The following is a 16,575-nucleotide window of genomic DNA, read 5'->3' as shown; positions in this document are numbered from 1 at the left end:
GTGGGTTGGGAGCTGATTTGCTTTGCAGTACCTCAAACTGGGGATCACTAAAGTAAGGAGCACACCTTCACGATTCAGATCTCCCTGATATATCTTTAGTATGTTATTTTTCTATCTGTTAGATCATGTTAGTACACGTGTATAGATACAGAAAACTGAGATCTCTATTAAAACCTTCAATAGTGAATATTGACTGATTTGTAGATCAATTAGGTGTATATCATATAGTTTATATCTCTCCTTCCCTCCTTTTCTCTACCCTCCTTCTCTCCATGACCCCTGTCCCCATCCCCTAGGCTTGAACATGACAAGGAAATTTGGGAGTCCAAGGCCCAGACCGAGCTCCAGCATCAACAGAAGGCTTATGATAAGCTGCAAGAAGAAAATAAAGAACTTATGTCACAGTTAGAAGAAGCTGGACAGCTGTACCATGATTCTAAGAATGAATTAACTAAGTTGGAATCAGAACTTAAGAGTCTCAAAGACCAATCAACTGACTTAAAGAACTCTTTAGAAAAATGCAGAGAACACGAAAACAACTTGGAAGGGATCATCAAGCAGCAAGAAGCTGACATCCAGAATTGTAAGTTCAATTGTGAACAACTAGAGACTGACCTGACAGCCTCCAGAGAGCTAACCACTCGGCTGCATGATGAAATCAATGTGAAGGAACAGAAGATTATAAGCCTGCTTTCTGGCAAGGAAGAGGCGATCCAAGTAGCTATCGCAGAACTGCACCAACAGCACAGTAAAGAGATCAAAGAATTAGAAAACCTGTTGTCCCAGGAGGAAGAGGAGAATTTGACCTTAGAAGAGGAAAACAAAAGGGCTGTTGAGAAAACCAACCAGCTCACAGAAGCACTAGAAACCATCAAGAAGGAGAGCCTTGAGCAGAAGGCTCAGTTGGATTCCTTTGTTAAGTCCATGTCCTCTCTTCAGGACGACCGGGACCGCATAGTAAGTGACTACCGACAGCTGGAAGAGCGGCACCTTTCTGTGATCTTGGAAAAGGACGAGCTCATCCAAGATGCTGCTGCTGAGAATAATAAACTGAAGGAGGAGATTCGAGGGCTGCGAGGTCACATGGATGACCTCAACTCTGAGAATGCCAAGCTGGATGCTGAACTGATCCAGTATAGGCGGGACCTGAATGAAGTGATCACCATAAAGGACTCGCAGCAAAGGCAGCTCCTTGAGGCTCAGCTGCAGCAGAACAAAGAGCTGAGAAATGAGTGTGTAAAGCTAGAAGGAAGGCTGAAGGGGTCAGAGGCAGAGAAGCAGAGCCTGCAGATGTCCTTGGACGCCCTCCAGGAGGAGAATCAAGGTTTGTCTAAAGAGATCAAAAGCTTCAAGGAGCAGTTGACGGCCTTGCACGAGGAAGGTGCCCTAGCTGTCTACCATGCCCAACTGAGAGTAAGAGAGGAAGAAGTTCAGAAGTTAACTGCGGCTCTCTCCTCCTCTCAGAAGAGAACTGTGGATCTGCAAGAGGAGTTGGTTTGTGTCCAGAAGGAGGCAAGCAAGAAGGTGAGTGAGATTGAAGATAAGCTGAAGAGGGAGCTGAAGCATCTCCATCACAACGCAGGGATAATGCGGAACGAAACAGAGACAGCAGAAGAGAGGGTGGCAGAGCTGGCCAGAGACCTCGTCGAGATGGAACAGAAGTTGCTTACGGTAACCAAAGAGAATAAGGATCTTACGGCACAGATTCAGGCCTTCGGAAAGTCGATGAGTTCCTTGCAGGACAGCAGAGATCATGCCACTGAGGAGCTGAGTGACCTGAAGAAGAAGTATGATGCCAGTCTGAAAGAGCTGGCTCAGCTGAAAGGGCGGCAGGACTTAGGCAGAGAGAGTGACGTTCTTTCCCAGGCTGCCTTTCCCCTGACCACCTCTGAAAACATCTCGTCCCGCCTTGAGAAACTGAACCAGCAGCTCACATCCAAAGACGAGCAATTGCTTCACTTATCTTCAGAACTAGAAAGTTCTCACAACCAAGTGCAGTCCTTCACCAAGGCCATGACCAGCCTACAGAATGAGAGAGATCACCTGTGGAATGAGCTGGAGAAATTCCGGAAGTCGGAGGAAGGGAAGCAGAGGTCTGCAGCCCCTTCAGCTGCCTCCAGCCCAGCAGAAGTACAGAGCTTGAAAAAAGCCATGTCTTCACTCCAGAATGACAGAGATCGATTGGTGAGTGTGTGCTTCAGATCTGTGTTTGAGCGTTTGGGGCCATTCTTCACATTGATTTTTATTGCCATAGAAAAGAAAATTTTTCTAATTGCCACATTGCCCCACACTCCACAGACCATTTGGGGCTTAAGAGAAGCAAACATATTGTTACCATTTTCAATCCTGAGGAGGTTTCTTTGCACAGAATCTGCCTTGGTTATAAAAGGACTAAAAGGTAACAAGCTGCTTTTGCAGGTTTTTCCTGTAAATAGTTCCAGAATTAAAAGCAGATTAATTGGAAGAAAGCACAGGGCTGGCCACTTAGTGTCTTCACAGTGCCGGCCGGGCCCTCGGACATTCAATAGATCAGGATAGCCAGGACTTAGCCTGTCTTAGAAGTATCGCTCAACCCTAGCTTGTCAAGAATGAGTTAAGTGTAAAAGGGGTTTCTTAAAGTCAGTGTTAGTGGTGTGGCAGCTCATTCCTATAACTCCAGCACTTGGGAGGCTGGTGCTGTGAGTTCAAGACCAGCCTAGATTATATAGCCCACTTAAGGGCCGTCTGGACAGTGTCATGAGAATAACTACTCGGTCAGTGACTGTTTGCAATTGAACTATTTCCCATTTCCCCCGTTCCTCCATCTTTATTTCCTCTACTGGAATTGACACCGAGGCAAGTTCTTTACCACTGCTACATCCTCAGCCCTTTTCTTTAACTTTGAAAGAGACGGTTGCTAAGCTACTCATGCTGATGCTGTAACTCAGGATGCTCTTTCCAGCTGCCTAAGTAGATACAGTCGCAGACACAGCACCATGCCTGTATCTGCTCACTTTCTCTAACTGTTTTAGAAATAGAGAAAGTTGGCTGGAGAGATACCTGAGTTTGGTTCACAGAACCCTTGGTGGACTTGGTGGCCTTGAGGCTCACTGACCAGCCAGCCTATCCTGTGCAGACAAACAGCAGGCCAGTGAGAATCTGTCTCAGAAACATAAGAAGCCCAACCAGTGCTTGCTGCCCAAGCATAATAAATACCTATGTCTGGATGCCCAGCACACCATAAAAGCCAAAGCGCAGCAGCACGTGTGTGTGATGCCAGTGCCACGAAGAACTAGGCAGATCCCTGGAGCCCACTAGCCAGCCAGTCAAGCCAGGTCGGTGGACTCCAGGTTCAGTGAGCAAGTGACAGACCCTGTCTCAAAATATAAAGTGGTCAGAGCTGTGGGAAAGACCTGATGCCAGCTTCTGGCCTGAAGGCACCTTAGCACCTACCGGTGCTTCTCATCCTTCCCAGTGCTGTGAGGCCCTTCCACGCAGTCCTCTCCAGGTGCTGTCTCCCCCAACCGTTACATCATTTGTTCTACAGTAGTGTTAATGTGATGAACATAATGTAAATATCCGATATGCAGGCTATCTGATAAGCAGTCCCTAGGCAGTTGCTAGGTTGAGAACCGCTGACCTACATATACAAGCTCACACGCTCACTTGAACACACAATTTTAAAAAGAGTGATGTGGCACCAGAGGAGCCTGTGCAGAGTTGTCCCCAGGTTCTGAGTTAGCTGTGCTTCGTTCAAGGAGCTGCTGACTATCAGGTCATGCATTGTAAACACTGGACACGGCGTTTTGGTCACTCAGCCCCGACTTGCCTACTGAATGTCGTGAGCCAAGCCTTTTGTAAAAAGCCATTTCCCTATTTCTATAACTTGCTGTTTTTGATTTCTATAACTTGATATTCTGGTTTTATTCCATCTAACTGTCGAGGTATTTTACTCTGTTCACATGTCCTTAGTACACAGAAGTCACATGTTCACATGTCCTTAGTACACAGAAGTCACATGTTCACATGTCCTTAGTACACAGAAGTCACAGCGAGCACTTCCTGCCTAGTGCCCATCCCGTGGCTATACTGTCTTCCTCGCTGCTTTCCTCTGGGGGTCATTCCAGAAGTGGATTCTCTCACCACACTTCCCTATTGCTTGCCTCCGTCTTGCCTTCCTACTTCTGAGTACTTGTCCTATGTTCCCTGCACACAAGTGCCTCTGCCTCTGAGGCTTCTCACCTCAGCTTTATCTTCTGATCATTTGGTGTTTGTCTCTGCCATCATGTTCTGTTAGTTGATGCTGGTGTGTCTGTGAGCCACATGCATGCCTGGGGTCCTTGGATGGCCTCACACTGTAGTTACTGACGTGGGACACCCTGGGGGTGTTGGGAATCTAACCGAGGTTCTCTGGAAGAGCAGACAGTGCCCTTAACCACTGAGGCATCTCTCTAGCCCTGCTATTATGTTCTTGTAAGAGATTCGGGTTTTTCTTATGTTTTGTGTTTTTCTTGTCTCATGGGTGCATTGTCTAATTCGTGGTGCTTGCTTTGTTGGCTTATGTGCACATGTCTGTGAGTGTATGACATATGGGTAAGGGCGTTGGAATTATAGGCAATTGCAAGTTGCCTGATGTGGGAATTGACCTAGGGTCCTCTGGAATTATAGCAAGGACTCAACTGCTGAGCCATCTCTCCACCCCCTGTTTTGTTTTTGAAACAGGCTCTTATTATATGGATGGGGCTGGCCTAGAAGGTTCTGTGTAGTCCAGGCTGACCCTGAACTTACAGTCTTTCTACACCAGCCTCTCAAAGGCCAGGGCTACGGGTGTGTGCCTCCCCACTTGCCTCTGACCTCCTCTTCTAGTGAGCTTTCCCTTGTACTTCCTTATTGCTGCTCTAGTGTTTCTTGTTGCCAGCATTCTCTCTCGCATCTTTCATCAGTGTAGCTTCCCCTGCTACTGTGTTGAATTCCCCCCTCTCAGCAGTTGCTTTTCATCCCTGATGTCAGCCTTTCTTTACCTGAGGAACAAGTCTTGTTTCATCTTCACATGAAGAGCAGACTCTAGAAAGCCTGTGGAGGGACTTGCTGTGAATTCAGTGCGGTGTGATCCTCTTGAGTTCATTGCTAATGGTCCCCAGGTTTATGCCTTTAGTTTCTTGGGATCTGATCAGATCTTTGAGAGATCTTTCATCTCCTGGATAGAAGGAAACTCTTATCCCCAAGCTGAGGAGGGGACGGGCAGGTATCAACTAGCTGTTTGGCGAGGTTACCAACGTCAGAACTGAGGAGGATTCAGTGTGCAGTTGCTTCTGAAGCAGCTCTGTGAGAATCCTCCATGTCTCAGCTCCCACCACTCTCCAACCCATCACCATTTTTTCCAGACGTACCTGGTGCTGTTAATTCCTGAGCCCTTTGAAGATTCTGCAGAGTAAGTTGGCTTCTCTACCACCAGCTAAAGACCCAGTGTCGCAGATGTGCTGTCACTTACAATTATTCATCTGCTTTTCAGCCTCGAGTGTGTCGCTCGCTCGATCGCTCGCTGCCGACCTTTGTTTAAAAAGCCACCAGCGTGGTAGTACTAACATTTCTGAGTGGGTGAGAGTGGTTGTGTGTGTGTGTGTGTATATATATATAAGTCTGTTGTCTTTCTCAGTGGTGTATGTGTTTGTATAAGGCTCTTGTCTTTCTCAGATGTCTCGGCATTACTTCTTCATCAGACTTTGAAGAATGCAGTTTTGCTAAAGTCAAGGCCATCATAATATTCACTAACTTTGTGTGCGAGACCTATTAACTTTCTTATTTAATTCTCATATTCTTATGAGGAAAAGTACTGTAATTATCTTCATTTAGTAGATGAGGAGAAGAAAGATTGGATGGCATCGCATCCAAGAAACAGTAGGATGTTTAATACTAGAGCCAGAGTATCCTTAGCCACCCGGGTGCAGCCCCTCTCTATAGCGGACATCAGCTCAGCTTTAGACTGGAGTCCAGCAGGGCTGTGGCTTAGGCATGCGTGCAAGCCTGCTTTCCTGAAGCCTGAGTCCAATCCCAAGAAGTGGGAAAGAAGGATAAAACGCATAAGTAAACAACAGCAGCAACAAAGAAAACCTTTCGAGTGTTGATGTAAGAGAGATAGAGCCTAATAAGGGTGCAGGTCTAAATGGATTCCATTCAGTCGTTCTTTAAGTCTATCCTAGGTTAGAGTTGTAGCTTCAGACCTCAGAGGCCGATGGGGTAGAAACGAAAGGAATGGTGAGGCCCGGTAGCCTTGACAGCAGTCCCTTGGCTGTCCCTGGGCTTTGGAAGGTGCTGATGGTCTGTGGCACCTGTGGTTTGCAGCTGCTGGTCAGTAAGGAGTAGAAGTGAGTCACCCATTGCTCTCCCTCTGGTTAAAGCTGAAGGAACTGAAGAATCTACAACAGCAGTACTTACAGATGAACCAAGAGATCACCGAGCTCCGTCCGCTGAAGGCTCAGCTTCAGGAATCTCAAGATCAGACCAAAGCCCTGCAGATGATGAAGGAGGAGCTCAGGCAGGAAAACCTCTCCTGGCAGCACGAGCTGCATCAGCTCAGGTAGGACTAACCGCATTTTGAAGCCTTTTGTGTTCTTTTATTTTATCTTAACATTTTGTTTTGAAATAGTTGCAGACTTATAGAATGCTGCAGGAACAGTAAGAGCACTTGTGTGTGCCTCACCTTGCTTCCTCCAGTGGAAGCGCCCTGTCCTTATGCACAGCGGAGAAACAGCTGGTGTCCAGTATATGTCCCACTGTTCACCAAATTCGGGGGAATAAGTAAATAAAAGTAACAACAACTGATGTTTGCTACTTAATGTTTAATATGTGCCAGGTTTGTGTTTGGTGAGTGATATATCTCATTTAGTCTTACAGAATATCTAGTTTATTCCCCTCTACTGAAGAAACTTGGTGAGATTTATTTGCTCAGGTCTCATACCTAATATATGCAAGATCCACAGTTCTAAGTCCTTGAGAGTCGACACCGATGTTAATTCCGCATCGTGGGTGTGACTGCTGAAGGACTGTGGTGGGCTCCCATGCCATGCATGGTCTCACCTTCCTCACCCCATACAAAGCTACTCTGTCTACACGCTGACCCCTACAGTTCTAAACTCTCCGAGTCTCTGCGGTCATACCGGTGTGCTGGGCTGAGTGTTCACGCCCGTCTTGAGTTGCTCTTCCCATTTGGAAACACAGCTCTTTACTCAGGCTCCAAACCAAATGCGGCCTTTCTGTGAAGACACGGCGTCAGCCCTGCTGTAGGAGTTCCCTCCGGTGCTGGCACCGCCTTGCTCTCCTCAGCTTCCTTGGTGTCTCCACTTAGAGTGTAAATTTCACTCTGATATGTATTAGTTTCGCTACATTGCTGATACCTCATGGGAATGTTTTGAACCTGGGAGTGTTATTCTTTGTGCTATGAGTATATTTGAGCCATTTTTTTTCCTGGTGTAGAGTGGAGAAGAACTCTTGGGAGCTGCATGAGAGAAGAATGAAGGAACAGTACCTTATGGCCATCTCAGATAAAGATCAGCAGCTTGGCCACCTGCAGAATCTCCTGAGGGAACTGAGGTCTTCCTCCCAGACTCAGATTCTCCCCACACAGTACCAGCGACAGGTGAGGAAATCATGCATTTCTACTCAGGGTGGCCATTGCCCAAAAGGGCATGAGCCACCTCCAGCTGCCCGTCTGCTGCCATAAGCCAGGCCTCCTCCGGGCTCTTTGGGCAGGGAGGGTCTAAGTGTGAGCACTTGTAAGAGACCATTTTAGCGACATTTTTTGTCCTGGCAGGCGTCCTCAGGGACATCAGCTGCCCTCGACGGGTCACAAAACCTAGTTTATGAAACAGACTGTCTCAGGACCCAGCTCAATGACAGCTTAAAGGAAATCCATCAGAAGGAGCTAAGAATTCAGCAACTGAACAGCAAGGTACGTGTCAATTTCTAGCCTGAAATTGAGTTTCTCTTTTTCTCTTTCTGGAGATAAGATTTGTCACTGGCACTCGGCTTCCCCATAACTTGAGAAGAAGTTTATATTTCTTACAAGCAGAAGTTTATAAGAGCTGGGAGTTTATTCCAGAGCAGAGAACCCAGCCTGCTTTCTCCTTGCCCTGGGCAGGTGTTTAAGAGTGACTTGGAAAAACCCATACACTAAATACAGAAGCATCACTGTCTCCCGCCCCTAAATACAGAAGCATCACTGTCTCCCACCCCTAAATACAGAAGCGTCACTGTCTCCCGCCTATCTCCCTGAGTCATTGTACAGAAGCGTCACTGTCTCCCGCCCATCTCCCATGAGTCATGGTCTTCCTTTTGCTCTCTGACTGGTCAGAGTGTTCTCAATAGCTCCTCCCCATTCCTGCCCTCTTCCGAGAAACCTAGGTAGGTAGTGTCTGCTAGAATTAGAAGTTCTTTTAGGCCAGTGAGACTTGAGTCCAGAGGCCTACTCGGAGAGTTGTGAATGTCTGACATGCACGTTTGGGGTGAGAGGTACACGTGTCCTAAGAACTCATACATGAGCCAGTGAGTTTGCTCAGTGTGTGAAAGTGCTGGCCTCGAGACCCCGGTGGCTTCAGTTTGATCTCTAGATTCCAGAGGAAAGATTGAACCAATTCCTGAGGGTTGTTCTCTGTTCTCCACTCATGTGCTGTAAAATGAGCATGCCTACACTTGTGAATGGGTATTACATATATAGGCACACACGCAAAAAACCAATAACATAATTCAATATCATAAAAATCAGGAGATAGTTTTCCTAGATGAGGAGAAAAGCCCACAGATGCTAAGTAACCTGCTCCAGGTTTCAAGAGGCCATTCATTCTGAAGTCAGTGCTTCTCGATGTGGAAAGACAGTGTTTGCTGCACATAGAAGGTACTCATTAGACGTTAAGTCCACCTACATTGAAGTGCCAGAGACAGCATTGATGAAATAGCCAACTGTGATTTAGTTGTTTTTTGTTTGGGGGTGGGGTTCTCCTCTCACCTATCAGAAACCCCGCCCTCTGTAGCTCTTTGGCTGTGAACATCCAGTGAACACCTCCCAGTCCCATCTCAAGTCTTACTCCTCTCCAAATACTAGTCTATATACTATACTCTATCTAGGCATCCACCCCCCACCCCAGAACAGCATTTTAAACTGAAGCAGAGCTATTTATAGATGACAGAATAAGTCATTTTGATAGATAACAGCTAAAGATTTTAAATTGAAGTAAGATCATTAGCATAGCATGGTATATTTTTACAAAGTAAAAATGTGTATCAAGCACTCAAGATAAAAAATCAGGGTGTTCCACATCCCCACAAGTCCCTCGTTCTCTCTGAAGAGCCACTCACCTTAGGACTAATGTGAGTAGAACCCCATGAAGTACAAACCACACTGCCTTAGGCCATTGTCACTCTGGGCCTGAACTCGGTCTCTTGAGGGCTCAGCTGAGAGGAAGGCCCCTCCTCTATCTCAATCACCTGCCCACTGGTTAAACAAACACAGCCATTCGCCTGCTGGATGACAGTGGGTTAGCCACTGAGGACTCACACCGGGCCTCTCTTGAAACCTCCAGGCATGTGAGCTTCTTCTCACTCTCTGGGTCCCATCCACTACAAGGACTGCTCCTGGGGACTCAGTGACATAAAGTGGATGAGCTGTCTCCATGGTTTCTCTCTAAGCACACAGCTTAAAGGCAACTTGGTCTCTGGTCATATTTTTTATAAGAGTTTAAGCACAGACCTGACCTACTGCCCTCTGCTTACATTCCTGGAGTAGCTTGTCCTACTGGAATTTTGTTAGGGGATTCTGCTCATAGACCCTGGCACCATGAAAAATAAAAGTTTCCTGGTGGGGCTGGGGATTTAGCTCAGTGGTAGAGCGCTTACCTAGGAAGCGCAAGGCCCTGGGTTCAGTCCCCAGCTCCGAAAAAAGAACCAAAAAAAGAAAAAAAAAAAGTTTCCTGGTACTCTTCCAGAATTATTTTCCTTTTGTTGTTGAAACATTTAGGCATTTTTCACTTTGAAAGAAACAAAGTGTAGCATGATTTAAGGGTAGGGACTCAGGTCCTGAAAGTCCTGGGGCTTAACATCTCCTCCACTTCAGTTCTCTCAGCTGCTTGAGGAGAAGAACATCCTCTCCACCCAGCTCAGGGACGCCAACCAGAGTCTCCGTGACAGCCAGCATCACTACAGTAACCTCTTCAACCACTGTGCCATCCTGGAGAGGCAGGTGCAGCAGCTGCAGGCTACGGTAAGGCAGCAAGCAGCTGGGACAACAACGGGAAGAAGGGAGCGATGGTGGTTATGGGATGAAGTCCAAGGAAAATGACCAAACAAACTCCTAATGGCAGGAGAGCGGTGCTCAGGGAGATGGTGGGAAAGCAGCTAGGGCCTGCCGCTTCCCTCTGCTGTGGAACACGGTTTCAGTTTGCAGACATACAGTGTCTTAAGAGCTTTCCTCATAGCGACTAAGCTGCTGTTTGTTCTAGGGGCCACTAAATGCAGATGTTGCTCCAGGAGCACCCCAGGAAAAGGATGGGATTCACATAAAGACTGAAACTGAGACCACAGGGGAGGAACAGCCAAGGTAGGAGGAGCAGGCCGTACCCTCCAGCATGCCCTGGTGCAAAGAAATTGGGTGGTAGACCAGAGAGGGTATTGGGAACGAACATAACACGTTATCTACATGTATGGAAATGTCATAATGAAACCTGTCCTGTGTGATTGGTGTGTGTTGTTTTAAAGAAACTCAGTTGTGATCTTGGTGGAAATAGAATTCATCCTATACACTGAATATGTCCTATTATCTGACTAGTGTCACAGAAATAATGTAGAGACTGAGGGTAACCTCACGGAGCAGGTTGTGTGAAGGCAGCAGTTCTAACATAATTGCACGTGTACACAACACTGCCAGGCCGCAGTTAAACTCTCCCCACAGTCTCACGTCTCCCCGTGGGTGTTCCGCTGTTTGCCTTCTGTGCCTCTGTGTGTGAGTCTGTGTGTCTGGGGGCTCACCCAGCCTTGTGAAGATGTACTAGACACTGCCTGCTACATCAGTGATGCCCTCTGCTTGCCTTTTACCCAAGCTTTTCTGAAGTCCAGCAGCAGCTGTGCAACACTAAACACGATCTGAGCGAGCTAAAGAAGCTGCTGGAAGAAGAGCGAGACCAAAGACTGACCGCCGAAAATGCACTCTCCCTGGCCAAGGAGCAGATCAGACGGTAAGGTGTGGGTGGCCCCTCCTGCTCACCCTCCTGACCTTGTCCTGCACATTTCTGTGGCCAGGCTAAGGGTGAGGAAGGTTCTTAATGTCCCTGACATGGTCAGACAATGATTTCATTGTCATCACCAAAAAACAGGGCACTCCTAGAATTTCAGAGGCCTGTGCCTTCCGGGACAGAAGCTCCTCGGGGTTAGTAATGTGTTTACCATTTGTTACACAAGTAAACTGTGAAAGGTGTCTCACTTTACCTAACAACTATGCAAGGTACATGCTGGGTTCTCGTGTGTCTGTATCTTTGCGTGTGGGGGTCAGGGAGAACACGTCAGAGGACATTAGATGTCTTGGTGTGTCACTCTCTACCTTATTCCCTTGAGACAGAGTCTCTCATTGAACCTGGTACTTGCCATTGTTAGTGACCAGCAAGCCTCTAGCCATCCTCCTGCCTCTGTAGTGCTAGGGTTACAGATGTGCAGTCAGGCCAGCTTTACATGGGTGCTGGGATCACAGTACGGATCGTCATACCTGTAACACAAGCACTGTTACCCACTGGGCCATCTCCAGGGCCCCAGTGTTGGACTCTTTAAAGGTCCGAATAAATGCATCCTCATTGCCTTATGTACTTGAAACCAGACCTTTGGTTGTTTGTTTTTGAGACACAGTCTCTGTGTAGCTCTGGCTGGCTTAAAACTCAATTTGTAGACCAGACTGGCCTTGAACTCACAGAGGCCTCTGCCTCTGCCTCTCTGCCCTTCTGCCCCTCTGCCCCTCTGCCTCTGCCTCTGCCTTCCGAGTGCTGTGATTAAAGGGGTGTGTGAGCACACATCGCTAGCCAACTAAAACTTTACAGAATGTAGCCTAAGGAAGAATGAAAGGCCCCTTAAGAAACCGTATGTGACTGGTTTATGGGCAAACACTCTGCCTAAGCCTGACCTTCCCCTGCCAGTCACAGGCTTTGCTGGCAGCATCTTCTGGTTTTGCAGAAGACTGATTTCGCCCAGCTAGGTATCTGTGTGTGCGATATTGTGGGTAGTTTACTGCAAGTGTGATTTGAAGAACACAGCTCTGTAACTCCTCATTCCAAGTCAAGAACCGCGCTGCTGAATGAGAGAAGGTAGTGTGACTGTAAGTAGTTTGTTGCTGGAATCCCTGAATGAAGAAAGAAACATTATAGCAGGTACCTTCATTATGTCTGCAAGGGCAAGCCACTGTGTCTGATGTCTCTTCCCTCAGAACAAACGGCACTGGGTACATTACTGCCTTCCTGTGGTGCTTTCCCCAGGGAGCAGGTCTTGGCTGACCGAGCCTTCTTTCTTTCCCATCCAGTACATTCACAGCTGTTGTGTTGTCAACACTGTCTAGGTAGCTTTGAGCCTGGGCTCTGTAGGAGCACAGTGCCTCATGGTGTAGTGGCCTTTCCAAGATTCCGAGACCTATTTGTTCATGGCCATTTGTACGCCACTTATGAAACGGTTTAGCGCTGATACCTGACCCATGGAGAGGTTAGTCCCCTCATCTGGACAACTTGAGACAGCTTAATCAGGATGACTCTGGAGCCTGTGTCTGGACCATATCAATTAGGGTTAGCCCCTCCCACTTTCCTTCTGGCAGAGAGCAGAGTGGAGAGCAGGGTGGCAAACTGATATGGGCCAGCTAGACCCGGCTCAGATCAAGGCACTTCCACTTGCTGAAGAAGCGAGAGGCTGAAAAAGAGAGGTGGTATTCAGCTGATAGAGTCCCTGTGTGTGAAAGGACATGCAGAGGAGAGACAAGCTACATCCATCCCACTCCAGTGAAAACGTGTGGTTTTAGGCACATCCATCCCACTCACAGTGAAACGTGTAAGTGATGAGCTGTGGCCTTGCCCGTTGTCCTCAGGGGCCCCTGAGCCATGGCAGCAACTTGGTAGAAGAAATTTTCCACAATGAAGTAATAGGCAAATCAGCAGAAAGTGAAACAGAAAGCTGCTGAGGCTTCTAAGAGCCCTAAAGAATTTCTTAAGTGCTTTTTGCCTGTTATAAATTTAAAAAAGGAACCAATTGTGATGTCACGTGCCTGTAATCCTAGCCCAGGCAAGCAGAGCCAGAATTGTAAATGCAAGGCTAGTCTGAGCTGTATAATAAATTCCTTCCTCAAAACAATAGAAAAAAGTTTAAAAAGGACCACGGGGAGAGAAGAGAGGAGAAAGGGGAAAGAGAAAGGAGTGAGCTTCTGAATCAAGTGTGGCATAGAGAGGGGATGAAGAAAAGGAGTCATAGAGACAAACAGGTATTGGATTCTGCTTCCTGCCTGCTGGTCATGCCGTCATGGGCAAGACATTAATCCATCCTTTGACCTGGAAGCACTCAAGCCAGCATCCTAAATAGGCAGTTCCTTTACTACTGTGAGGGCCAGTCCCCTCGGCCACCATCCTGGGGTGACTGGGGCGAATCTCATGCGGGGGACCCATGTTGTATGTTTTTCCTCAACCCAGGTTGGAGCATAGCGAGTGGGAGTCAGCCCGGACCCCAATCATTGGCGCCTGTGGCTCTCAGGAGCAGGTGCTGTTGATGGATCTCCCAGGCAGTAGCTGTCGGAGGGTAAGAGGGCGGCACAGGGCAGGCTCTGTGCCATGGGAGTGGCTTCCGGTGTGGAGGTGGGCGAGTGCGTAGGTGTCCGCCACCGAGGAGACTGTCTCCCAGGATGCCTTTCTACTTAGAGGATGGGATCAGGATTCCTGGTGAGGGGAAGAGCTCTGGTTTCCCTGTTTTTTATTTGTTTTTTTGGTTTGTTTGTGCATTTCAGACCCGGAGCAGTGCTGGATGGAAGCGGGTTCTGCGTTCTCTCTGCCGTTCCCGGACCCGCGTGCCACTGCTCGCAGCCATCTACTTCCTAATGATTCATGTTTTACTGGTTCTGTGTTTCACGGGTCACCTATAAACTTGTTACTTGACAACTCTCGCACTTGTAATTCCTTCATCTGTAGTGTCAGGATTGTTGATCCCAGGGCGGCCTCTCGCTTTGAGCCCACCCTCTTGGAAAGTGCCTGTGAAAAGAGGTGGCTGTGAGGACAGGCGGCGGTAAGGCCTGGCCTGCCACATCCGCTCTCCTTAAACACGTCGGCTTCTGAGATGTGCCGTGTTCACTGCTTCTTCAGATGATGCAGATCCATATCCCGTGTGGCCTTGCAGGATGCTGAGAGAGGCTTTCTAGCCGTGCCAACAAGATGGTTCCAATAAACACAGTAATCTGGAATCCAGTATCGCTCTTCTTAGTAACCTGCTTTGTCTTGTTGCCTGTATTTTCTCCTGCCTCGGGATGAATGCAGAGCTGTGGGCAGTGAGCACATTGCCCCATAGGACATGTGAGCAGTCCTTGGAGCCTCGGGGGAGCCGGAAGGCTCCCGGGCTTCAGTTGTTGGATCTCAGGGAGGAAGGCATTTTCTTCCTGCCTGTTCCATCGCCAGTGGGGGGAGGGTGTGTTGCTGGGCATTGTCAGGACTGGACCCCAGCAGCTTTGCCTTCGGTCACATGTACACTAAGATACTAAGTGGCCGGTCTTTCCTTTCCAAAAGGCAGGAAGAACTGGTGATGGACAGCAAGGCTCAAACTCTATAGTCCTATTTTCTGGACGTGCCTCCATAGGGGTCCTGAGATGGTGTCCAGAGGCCAGCCGGGCCATGCCAAGGTGAACTGGAGTCAGGTCTGAGTACCAGTCACACCAGCCTCAAGAACTACCAAGCTGCTGCACTGCTTGTGCGGTGCTGGTTTATTCTGTCTCCAGCGCCACTGTCACCTTCTGGGAACAGGGGCTAAGGTGGTGGGAAGAGAAGGCGAAGCACCTGAATCCAGACCTGAAGAGCAATGGCTAGGAATGGATCCCGCTGTGTTGGTCCTCCCCTTTACGGACATGATGTGCCCCTTCCTGTTCTCACCCCTAAAGAAGAGAGAGCTGCTGGGCTCACTGATCAACCCACTGTTCTGTGTTGATTAAATTTTACTCACAACATCCCAAAAACTTCCCTCAACTACTGTAAAATAATAAAGTTATTTTCAGAATAAGGAATTGTGTGAGACAATCTGTTGGCACAGATGCTATGTACCTGTGTTTGCACACTGTGGGGAGGGAGGGGTGGAGGAGTAGTTACTGGAGTAGAAAGTTCTGAAACTCCTTTATCTCACTGGCCAGCATCACATGGCTGTGAGCATCCTTAGTAGAAAGTTCTGAAACTCCTTCCTTCTCCCTGGCCAACGTCAAATGGCTGTGAGCATCCTTCTAGCCTCAACAGCTAGAGCAAAAGTGGGTAAGGTACAGTTTAGAAAATCTGTCCTGAGACTGGGTTAAAGCAGCAGACCCATCGGATGTGAATTCGTGAAGCCTTGTGTATAGTTCTGAGAAAACTCTGGAAAATATTAGACCACCAAGTATGGTGGCACTTGCCTGTAATTCTAGCACTCAGGAGGCTGAGGCAGGAGGACCATGAATTCAAGGCCAATCTTGTCTATGTAGTAAGTTTAGGCTAGCTGGTGCTACATAGCAAGAGCGTCTCCAACCAAAACCAGGCTCCTTGAACACAGTGCAGGAGGGGATGTGTCATAGCTGGTGCAAGTTGGGTAGGTATAATGCTCTTATACGAAGATGCTGCTTGGGAAATGCTGGCCCACTATCTCAAGGCAGAAGAGGCTTAATGGAACCTGCTCTCTTTGGCTTCAAAGCTGTGCTATTCCTATATGTTAACACTTTACTGCTCAAGGGATGTTTGTAAGGGGAAATGAGTTTTCTTGGTGTCATCGCTGAAGTTCAGTTTCTTCAGAGAACTGCATTGCTGTGTAGTGTGTTACAATGTCTAGCCCTACTTTTGGCATTGGATTAGAACTCCAATTTAGCTAAATTACCCCTTTCTACATATGTTCTCTACCATAAAATAGCTCCATTAGAACAAATAAAGTTCCAAGTCTAGCATCCACTGGGAAGTGACATCTGAAGCTGTTGCTATAGAATGTTCTCTTCTGTCTAGTTTCACTAGCGTGGGGCCCTTGTGGGGTCCCTTCTCTGTAAGCCTGAAAAGTTAGAACTCCACAGATGATGAGATAAGGAGAGCCAGGGTCAGATTCAAAAACAAATCAACGGTAGGATTATTTGTCAGCCAAAGATCCTTGGGACAATTTTTTTTTAAGATTTATTTATTTATATATGTGAATACATTGTCACTGTCTTCAGACACACCAGAAGAGGGCATCAGATCCCATTACAGATGACTGGTAGAGCAGTCAGTGCTCTTAACCACTGAGCCATCTCTCCAGTCCCAGAGATCCTTGGGACTTGATTTGCATTGTCTTTATTGTCTGTCAGTGCCCCAGGCTGCCAGAGGAGCCATCTTGGAAGGAGTGGGAGGT

At 47.7% G+C, this 16,575-nt stretch overlaps 1 protein-coding gene across 13 annotated transcripts in view; it reads left to right on the top strand.

Annotated features, from left to right (window-relative positions):
• Golgb1 (golgin B1) overlaps window positions 1–15,240 on the top strand; it is a 57,593-nt gene extending 42,353 nt beyond the window's left edge. For 11 of the 13 annotated variants that reach the window (XM_017597867.3, XM_008768700.4, XM_008768699.4 and 8 more), the window contains 9 exons: window positions 297–2,184; window positions 6,378–6,556; window positions 7,453–7,615; window positions 7,790–7,927; window positions 10,085–10,231; window positions 10,470–10,567; window positions 11,067–11,201; window positions 13,674–13,779; window positions 13,985–15,240. In XM_017597867.3, coding sequence (XP_017453356.1) covers window positions 297–2,184; window positions 6,378–6,556; window positions 7,453–7,615; window positions 7,790–7,927; window positions 10,085–10,231; window positions 10,470–10,567; window positions 11,067–11,201; window positions 13,674–13,779; window positions 13,985–14,119 — 2,989 coding nt within the window. In that variant the 3' untranslated portion in view covers window positions 14,120–15,240. Of the gene's footprint in view, window positions 1–296; window positions 2,185–5,363; window positions 5,411–6,377; window positions 6,557–7,452; window positions 7,616–7,789; window positions 7,928–10,084; window positions 10,232–10,469; window positions 10,568–11,066; window positions 11,202–13,673; window positions 13,780–13,984 lie in introns of those variants that run through there. The other 2 variants (NM_138885.2, XM_008768703.4) reach the window with 2 other exon arrangements.
• The last annotated feature ends 1,335 nt before the right edge of the window (window positions 15,241–16,575 follow it).

Source organism: Rattus norvegicus, chromosome 11 (assembly GCF_036323735.1).
Source record: "Rattus norvegicus strain BN/NHsdMcwi chromosome 11, GRCr8, whole genome shotgun sequence".
NCBI lineage: Eukaryota > Metazoa > Chordata > Mammalia > Rodentia > Muridae > Rattus > Rattus norvegicus.
The sequence above is the reverse complement of the archived record's forward strand: the minus strand, read 5'-3'. Positions and strand labels throughout refer to the sequence as shown.